Below are 10,276 nucleotides of genomic sequence, written 5' to 3' on the forward strand. Positions count from 1 at the left end.
AGGTCTACGGGAAGCTTTCTCCTGAGTTCATCACATCCAGTGGTGTCCGACAGGGCTGTCCTCTTTCACCTTCCCTCTTCAACTTCGTCATTGATACGATCATGGAAGACGCACTACCAGCCTCTAATGCCTGTGGGGTCGAAGTGCTCCCTGGACCTCCGCTCACAGACATCGAGTACGCAGACGACATAACTCTTCTGGGATCTGACCCTGTGGCAATGCAAACAATACTAAATAATCTAAATAATTCTGCCTCTCGGTTTGGTATGCGCTTCACACCTGCAAAGTGTAAAGTGCTACTGCAAGACTGGGTGGGCTCGAACCCTAGCCTCATGCTTGCGGTGAACCGATTGAGGTAGTAGACAAATTTGTTTACCTGGGCAGCTGTATCAGTCCCGGTGGTCTGGCGAACGATGAAATTACCATCCGGATTGGGAAGGCCAGAGCAGCTTTTGCGCATCTACGTCACCTGTGGCGTAGGCGTGACATCAGCTTCTCTGTCAAGGGTCGAGTTTACAATGCTGCGGTGCGCTCCACATTACTGTATGGATCAGAAACCTGGTCGCTGCGCGCCGAGGACGTCAAAAGACTTTCGGTGTTTGACCATCGATGTCTTCGGAGCATTGTCCGGATCTGGTGGGGACACCGGATCAGCAATGCTGAAGTACGTCGAATGGTGTTCGGGAGAAATAACTCACCCTCGATAGGTGAACTGATCACACTGCACAGGTTGCGCTGGCTTGCCCGTGTGCTGCGTATGCCACTCGACGGACTTCCTCGAAGGGCTCTTTTCGCACAACCGCGTGAAGAGTGGAAGAGAGCCAGAGGCGGCCAAACTATCACTTGGCAGCGAAGTATGGAAACCATTACCAGCAAATTCAGCTGCGCTGGTCACTGCCGTCTTCCTGGATGGGAACCCCGAGACGGGCCACATCAATGGCTAGAGACATTCTCAGAAATGACCCAATCGCGCCCTCAATGGCGCTCGTGCATGAAGGCTATTGCCTTCAATGCATAGCTCCTTTTCCAACCCCCCACTTGACAGCCCACTGACAATGCTGGATTTATGCATCAATTTATCAGCTCCCGCCTGCAATGCGCAGCCATCTCCCTCTTCCCCCAAACCATCGGTGAACGAAACTGCGGCAGCTACAACCACTGTACGACGAGTACGCGGTTATTACAGCTGACAATGATGATGATGATGATGATGACTCTTCTGTTTTAGGCTCATTCTTTTTAACCGATTGTCTACTAGGATCCCAAACCAGAGACTTAGATTGATGAAGCACGCAGCGCTCCCATAGGTCGGGCCGTGGTCCCCATATGGCTGTCTACCATTTGCAGCAGATAGCAGCCCTTTTGATATATCCACCAAGTTTGTTGTGGACCAACCTTCCATCTCCCAAACTAGACCCGCCTTTGCACTTTGATCGGCAGATATGCGGTCCCTTCTAGTTTCCTGAATATTTCTCTCTGTTATTCTAGAGTTTTTGTCTGCAGAATTCTTTGGGTTTGACTCAGAAGGTCGTGACATTTTTTTCGGACCATTTGCTTTTTTACTGTCCTCATTTCAACTTTTGTCTTAGAACTTAATGTGATGTTCAGTCTTTGTTTGAACATCTGCACATGACTGTGTGTGTTACGCGTTTTTCGTTTGATTTCTATTCGTCGTTGCTTGACTACTTTTTGTGCTGTTTTAGGCTCCATAATGATCTGATTGCTCCGTTGTTTTTCGGCAAGTACCCAGCGAAGCTTGTGTCGGCCGAAACAGGTCATGCTGCACAGGATTTTACGAAGGAATGCGCCACAGATTTCACTGTCGTCGGTTGGAGCATTTGGTCGTCAGGTCTACGTGGCTTCATTAATTGACTCACGATTCCAATACCCGTTATCTGCCACCACTTCAGTTTTTACACGCCATTCTTCTTCGTTGAGTCGTCGTAGTTGGGACAGTTTATTTCGTGGCCGGCTGGATCAGGATGATATGCTTGTATCAAGCAAACACAAACAACATACACATCCATCCGGTGATCAGGATGCTCAACCATTTGCTACTGCACCAAAAAGGGTAAGAAGTTTGATGCTATCAGTTCCATGCTTTTTGTTTCAGCTTGTGCTTGAGTTACCAACTGTGAATTACATAGTGGTGATGAGACGATTGCATTTTAATTGGCCAAAAGGAGACCAACGTACTACTTTCAATATCAGGTAGTTGGCGTCTGTTGGCCAGATTTGTGCGTCACATTGGCCACAAGCTACTGTCTTAACTTAGTTTCCTGATACTGATTAGTGAAGCCGACAAATTTCGATGAACCCGTGAAGACATCTTATGAGGTCAGACTGAGGATGAGGTTTTCCTCTTAGGATTTTCTGATATTGCTTATATACTGTCTGCATACTGTCTATATTTGTTTTTGGCATCTCTGTTTCTTTTCGGCTCCCGTTTGTCTTCAGCCGCATCGGTGTCACAACTTCTGTGAAGGAATTTATAAACCCTATCCCAAAAACATCGCGCACTCCGCTCAGTTACTGAGATTTTTGTTGCATTATTGCGCGTAGATCTACGAACACATATATTGCGTGTGTCAGCGCCGAGACAAAAGCATATCTTTATCCATCGCTTCGCGCTCATACTGCATCATTTTTCTACAGTCAGCGGACAGCGCAATGTGTACTCAGATTGTACTTCAAGAAAAACGGGTCCATTTATTAGACAGTGAATCCAGATTTCGAAGAAACTCTTCCACACTAAACAGCGTACCAAGTTTTTGGCCAAAGTTGATTTTACTGTTACGCAAATGACAAACGTGATGCTTGATTTACATCCGTCACCGGATGGCATTAAAGGGCTCGAGCTATCTCAGCGGTTAAGGTGCTAGCTTACGTACCAGCAAGTCCGTGATTCGAACCCAACCTCAGCATCTTGACTGCTGCCAAAGAATGGGTAACCCGGCAGTATCCCAGCCCTTGCGCCTTCTTCCTTTGGCATAGCAGGTAGTTACTGAAAGGGTGCCACAGCTGGTATTAAAGTAATACATTTATTCATGAGTTTATCTGCCTCTTGCTCATCGTTGGTCACCTTCGTTTGCCCAAAGTAAAGAGCCCTTGTTGTGTTAAGTATATCATATTCGTCTGAACCCACACTGACGGAGGCAGTGTGGTTATGAAAACCTGTCGTCTGAACGTTCACTCTTTAAACTGAATCGACACACTTGCACATTGGTAGCACAATACCTCTGTCAATCTTAGACATCTGCCTAGTGCTAAGGAATAAGTCATCGTCATATCGCTAGTTCATAGTAATCAATATTCGTACCTAGACAGCAGCATTAGCTGCACTGCCTCGTCTGTCACAAGATACTTCCTAAATGAGCTTGATTACACAGCTGTCACTAACAAGCACGGTAGGTTTCATTATGCAGCATCGCTCTCGTGTATACTTAGCAAAACTGATCCGTTCGGCGACGTTTATCCATTAGTTTCGGAATTTTTGGATGCAAGAGTAGTCTGGGTTGGTGCAGCTTCCACATATCGTACTAGAATCCCTTCTTCGCTGTTACCCATACTCGCTCGAAACTTTGGCAAAGTAGAGTTGTTTTCCATTGTTTTATCATATATATGCATATATATATATATATATATATATATATATATACTTTCATACGTACTTTTACTAGAGTGTGTGGATGTCTGTATCTGACTCTTGTCGCAAAAAGTGAGTTGATCGGTGAGGGAGTGTCATCTAATCATGATAAAAGCAGCCGGTTTCGTCTTCGGATGCGCTGTAATCTCTTAATTGGATCCAGAATTGTTAGTTTCCGAACTGGAATTTGGGTTAAGCGCATCCAGTGGTTGTCCCTTCATCACACGAAGGATTTATAACAATTGTGTGGCTTATATTTCGGTGTATTTCTCGAGCGCACATTGGGCATACTAATACGCTCTCACTCCATTTCGGACTCGAATTCGGACAATAGTCAAGGGTTGATGGAAGCTTCTTGTCGTTTCTGTTTTTTGCTATGTTTGTCGAAAACTATCCTCATGTTTTTGTGCATATCATTTCTATCAATGATGCATCCCTTCCCTCAGTCCCTATCTGATTGGTACATTGTCAGCAAGCTGTTAAGTTACATTTGGCCTGCTGATCAACCAAGAATCCGGTTACGTGTGGTCGCTGCCCTGTCGTTGTTGCTTTCAGCCAAGCTTGTCAATGTGTTGGTCCCATTTGTGTTCAAGTATGCCATCGATTGCTACTCGGGAAATGTCCCAGTGTTCTTGGCTGACATCCATCCAGCCACAGCAGCTACCGCCACACTGCTTTGCTGTAAGTGAAGCCAACTGTACTGTCACGTTATGCTCTGCTGTCTCCCACCTTACCGTAGCCAATTGCTGATCCTATAGGGATTACAAAGTGTATTTCGTTCCACCAAAACTAAGTGAATAAATCCTTGACAATATCTCTGCTCCCATGCTGGAAACCACTGACAGAGAATGAAGTAAAAGTTCTCACAACAATCTCGGCTTATTTTCTTCGAATGTTTGCCCAAGCATCCGTCTTACTTATGCTGGCTTTGCTGAGTGTATCCTCAAGTAATGCTGCACCTAGAAGGATCTTGTTAACAAGAATGATCACTTGACTTCACTGCTTTTGGAATTGGCTTGATTCGATATTCTTTCAAGAACAGTCAGTGCCAAACAAGGATCACTTCATTGTTCCCGCAAACGCCAAATCTCCGAAAAAAAATCAAGCCACAGTACGCGTGAAAAAGTCTGCACTAGTTCCAAAATGTGTGTGCTTGGTCGATATATTCGGATCAAATTTGTTGAAGGAACGGTGGCAACTGCCAGGTATGATCTTCGTTATTCTAGTTTTCACTGAGCTGATTAAAACACGTGAACAACCTACAGGGCTTCACACTTACTTGGCACCCAATGTTCCTTCTCACCATAAATTGTTCTAGGTCTGGCCGGAAATCGGTAGTATATGTCTGTCCATCTACACGTACGCATGACGTAACCCATAAAACTTGCAGTTAGCTACAGTTGTGCAATGCGACGCTTAACCAACCCATTACGTACCGTACTTTTACTAGAGTGTGTGGATGTCTGTATCTGACTCTTGTCGCAAAAAGTGAGTTGATCGGTGAGGGAGTGTCATCATGATAAAAGTTTCATACGTACTTTTACTAGAGTGTGTGGATGTCTGTATCTGACTCTTGTCGCAAAAAGTGAGTTGATCGGTGAGGGAGTGTCATCTAATCATGATAAAAGCAGCCGGTTTCGTCTTCGGATGCGCTGTAATCTCTTAATTGGATCCAGAATTGTTAGTTTCCGAACTGGAATTTGGGTTAAGCGCATCCAGTGGTTGTCCCTTCATCACACGAAGGATTTATAACAATTGTGTGGCTTATATTTCGGTGTATTTCTCGAGCGCACATTGGGCATACTAATACGCTCTCACTCCATTTCGGACTCGAATTCGGACAATAGTCAAGGGTTGATGGAAGCTTCTTGTCGTTTCTGTTTTTTGCTATGTTTGTCGAAAACTATCCTCATGTTTTTGTGCATATCATTTCTATCAATGATGCATCCCTTCCCTCAGTCCCTATCTGATTGGTACATTGTCAGCAAGCTGTTAAGTTACATTTGGCCTGCTGATCAACCAAGAATCCGGTTACGTGTGGTCGCTGCCCTGTCGTTGTTGCTTTCAGCCAAGCTTGTCAATGTGTTGGTCCCATTTGTGTTCAAGTATGCCATCGATTGCTACTCGGGAAATGTCCCAGTGTTCTTGGCTGACATCCATCCAGCCACAGCAGCTACCGCCACACTGCTTTGCTGTAAGTGAAGCCAACTGTACTGTCACGTTATGCTCTGCTGTCTCCCACCTTACCGTAGCCAATTGCTGATCCTATAGGGATTACAAAGTGTATTTCGTTCCACCAAAACTAAGTGAATAAATCCTTGACAATATCTCTGCTCCCATGCTGGAAACCACTGACAGAGAATGAAGTAAAAGTTCTCACAACAATCTCGGCTTATTTTCTTCGAATGTTTGCCCAAGCATCCGTCTTACTTATGCTGGCTTTGCTGAGTGTATCCTCAAGTAATGCTGCACCTAGAAGGATCTTGTTAACAAGAATGATCACTTGACTTCACTGCTTTTGGAATTGGCTTGATTCGATATTCTTTCAAGAACAGTCAGTGCCAAACAAGGATCACTTCATTGTTCCCGCAAACGCCAAATCTCCGAAAAAAAATCAAGCCACAGTACGCGTGAAAAAGTCTGCACTAGTTCCAAAATGTGTGTGCTTGGTCGATATATTCGGATCAAATTTGTTGAAGGAACGGTGGCAACTGCCAGGTATGATCTTCGTTATTCTAGTTTTCACTGAGCTGATTAAAACACGTGAACAACCTACAGGGCTTCACACTTACTTGGCACCCAATGTTCCTTCTCACCATAAATTGTTCTAGGTCTGGCCGGAAATCGGTAGTATATGTCTGTCCATCTACACGTACGCATGACGTAACCCATAAAACTTGCAGTTAGCTACAGTTGTGCAATGCGACGCTTAACCAACCCATTAATCGGTATTTGCTCTCCGTGCATGAAGCTTTAGCAGGAGTCTAGTAAATAGCTAGTGTTGACGAAAATAGAAATATAGGATACTTGAGTGAGCTCAGTGGCTCGAGTAGTTTCCCTGTAATGGAGTCTGGCAAACATATGAACACATTTTTGAATTGGTGTCTACCTTCGTCATACTTGGATTGGCAGCATATTGTTGAATACAGTCCAGTAACTGTTGGTCGTTTGGGGAGATTTGGGATTTTCGATGGAGATTTCGTCCTGTGAATAGGGCTAATCTATTCCGAAAAGCCGAGAAGTGCTGTACACCTGCTCCATCCTTGTTAGGAATCATCAGCAATGTACATCTCACGAAATTCTAACAAGTATCGAATCCGCGACCTTCCGACCAGAAGTTTTAACATAACGGTTCGACCACGAATGGCTGGCCAGCAGTGTGATTTACTCGCACTTAGAAAGGATACGTCGCCTCTCATCCTTCAGTCATGGGGTTCATATTACGTGGTTAAATGTTTTGACTGACTACTCGAGCATTGACCTTCCAGATGGAAGTTTCACTCATTGGGTGAATTTGATTCTCAGTCTGAGCTGTTCTTAGTATATAAGCAAGTAAGTAAACAATAAGTAACGAAACTTTCATCTGAGAATTCTTTGTTCATGGAGCCAGTCGGTACATATAACTACCTAATCTTGATCCTGTGACTAAAGGATGAGCGACACCATATCCGAATTAATCAGCTGCTCGTAGCCTAACGGTTAAGCTACTGACTGGGTGGTTACGTGCTCCGGACTGTCCAGAGTTTTGAGATTCATTCAATAAAGATGAAACAGGTGTATAGCTCTCGACTTTTCAGCATGGTTTGATTTTGCCGACAGGACGAAGTCTCCATTAAAATGTCCACTGGCTGTTGAATGCCCATGGCCAGTTTTAGGTTCGATTCGCATTCAAGTGGCCTTTATGCGCATCTATGCGGTTGTGCATCTCATGTGTGTACTCTTATGATGACAGGAAACTTTCTATCCAGACTACTAGATGGGAAGTGAAAACCACTTGGTGCCTGGGTCTTCTCTCGGCATCCCTTATCGGGGCCGGATTTCAAACCATTGTCTTACCTGATACAAAATGTTAAACTTTGCGTACTGCACATAGTTTTAAGACTTTAAGTTTTGTTCTCTGATTGTCTCAAAATTAGAACACGGCAACACGTGCAATAGGTCAGTTAGATGTTTGCGACGCTGTAGGTGCTCGGCCTATTTTGAATAACCAGGCGGTCTATGGAATTTTTTCACCAATCAGGACTACTTGCTTGAGTGTATCGTCTATATTCCAACTCCGCTCATTCAGATGGTATATTCAGGGCGACTTCTTCGGGGCTCAACGAACTTCGGACTGCCGTATTTGCCAAGGCCGCTCAGTCCTCAATTCATAAAGTCGGTGTCCAAGTGTTTCGTCACATGCATGATCTAGATTTATCGTACCACTTGGGCAGACGAACAGGAGCTTTGGGGAAAGCAATTGACCGTGGTGCTCGAGGTATTCAATTCATTTTGACAGCGATGGTGTTCAATCTATTCCCCACTGCACTGGAGGTGGCATTGGTTACCGGCATTTTGGTAAGTCATGGTTGCTAGGCTGTACAACGAAATTAATAATAATATGAAATGTGTCCTGTAATTGCGATATAGTGTAGGTATTTCTGTTTTAAACCACAAGTCTGTTCGCCTAATACAGGTGATGCACTTCAGTGCCTTCTTAATGCTTGCTTTCGAGGTTTCAGAGGCCATTTCTCAACTCCTCCGTTCCCCCTATCCCAAAGGACTCAGCTGATGTCAACATATGCTCCAACCAAGTGGATTCCATTATCAGTAGAATTGATTATCTACTCATTAGTGGTCAGAGAGCGACTTCCTTCTACTCATTACATGGGTGAAATTCTCAATTTTGCCTTGTGATTTGCAGCTAAAAAATTAACTGAGTTGACCTAAAACTACATAGAGCAATTGTTGCTATTCCAATGAGGGTAGCCTGAATAGCTCCAGAGGGTTAAGCCCTTAGGGGGCTTTGGTCACTGGTGTAAGTGAACCATACGCCTGTTCTATTGCATGACCGCGACACTAAAATGATCTCGCTCGTCAGAATTTGAGTGTGATTCTCATCGAAAACTAACTGTTAGTATCATTTTAAACGTATATTCACACTGTTTTTATACTTTGCTGTGTGGCATGAGGTACTGGGTATTCCTTCCCCTGTGCATAATTATCTAGTTCTGGGGCTAACTATCGTGTGCTTATTTGACGTACTTATCACGCATCTTTTTGTCTCGTAAACTATAGACTATAAACTGTATATAAAGTCGTAAGGTCTGTCTGCTTTGTTCTTCATATTTTTCGTCCCTGCGGGCAGTATTACAAGTACGGTACAGTGGCCAGCATAATCGCCCTAACTTGTATTGGTGCATATACATCGTTTACATTTGCGATAACTCGATGGAGGACGCAGTTCCGAGTGGCAATGAATCGTGCGGATGGTCGCGCTGGCAGTCAGGCAACGGACTCCCTCATCAACTATGAGACAGTGAAAGTAAGCAACATTGGGAGGTTTAGCTTCTTTCATTGTTTAATAGTTTCGCCTTCGATCGCTTCTTTTGTACACTATTTCAGTTGTTTTCAAAATCTCCGTTCAGTGAGCAGTCATGCTGAAATTAACAGGAAAGCCGGACACTGCCGTATAACCTTTTGATTAAAAATCTTGAGCGTTGACCGAATTCCTACATTCCGTCAAGCGTCAGGACAACGCCATACGTACAAACAAACAACAGTTTTCGCATTCCTGGATTTATAAGGCGCGCTCGACCTGTTTTTGACACGCTTGCCCACTAGAGAATGTCCTAACAGTCTGAAAATGTAATTTCTCTGTATTACGAGACTTTCGGACGTGTGAGAATGTATGCAGAGCCCCTCAAGAGTTTCCTTGCCGGAAGTGGTGTTCTACAAGGATGCGCATTCTCCGTTTCTGTTTACTTTCATTGTCGATAACACAATGAGACTATCGCTGGAATCTGCAGGCGATATCGTTTTCACCTTCGAGAAGAACATGCAGGTCTTTTGAATAAACTGACCAAGATGATCCTATCCTTTGGCATGCGATTTGCACCCAGAAAGTTCAAGGTCACGCTCCTGGAGATGCAGTCACCGGATATTCCACTTGCAATCCTTGGATAGGCACTTTAAGTTATGAATCGTTTGACGTCTTTTGGAAGTTGCAATCTTTCTGACTAGCCTGTCAGATGAGGTCGCGGTTGCTAATCTGAGACACCTTTTGCGTCAAAACGGCATATCCCTGGACATCCAGGGGCGTCTGTATCAGGCTATAGCTAGTTTCATTATTATATTATGTATATATATATTATATTACTATTATATTATATATTATATATATTATATTATATATTATTATATGACTGCCAGACGTGGCCTCTACATTTAGCCAAACTAAGACTTCTTCAGGTCTTCGGCAACCTTTTCCTCAGAACTATAGCTCATGTAATCAGGTGCTGGTGAATCCGCAACGAGGTAATTATAAGCCGTGTCCCGTTGTGCAACGGGGACTTCAGTGGAAGAACCTGTCCAGCGTCAAGAGCTGGGTGGGGTTGGCCATGTATTGCGAATACCTAGTCGTCATTTGCC

The 10,276-nt window shown here is 44.1% G+C and overlaps 1 protein-coding gene across 1 annotated transcript in view; it reads left to right on the forward strand.

The window, feature by feature from the left end:
- The window catches only part of T265_03829 (hypothetical protein), a gene marked incomplete at both ends in the record, with an annotated part of 25,423 nt that overhangs the window by 4,257 nt on the left and 10,890 nt on the right, over window positions 1–10,276 (forward strand). Inside the window, 7 exons of the mRNA XM_009168400.1 lie at window positions 54–355; window positions 394–664; window positions 1,775–2,211; window positions 3,981–4,327; window positions 5,499–5,840; window positions 7,935–8,203; window positions 8,994–9,170. Coding sequence (XP_009166664.1) covers window positions 102–355; window positions 394–664; window positions 1,775–2,211; window positions 3,981–4,327; window positions 5,499–5,840; window positions 7,935–8,203; window positions 8,994–9,170 — 2,097 coding nt within the window. The remainder of the gene's footprint in view (window positions 1–53; window positions 356–393; window positions 665–1,774; window positions 2,212–3,980; window positions 4,328–5,498; window positions 5,841–7,934; window positions 8,204–8,993; window positions 9,171–10,276) is intronic.

Source organism: Opisthorchis viverrini (genome assembly GCF_000715545.1).
Source record: "Opisthorchis viverrini unplaced genomic scaffold opera_v5_56, whole genome shotgun sequence".
Classification (NCBI taxonomy): domain Eukaryota; kingdom Metazoa; phylum Platyhelminthes; class Trematoda; order Opisthorchiida; family Opisthorchiidae; genus Opisthorchis; species Opisthorchis viverrini.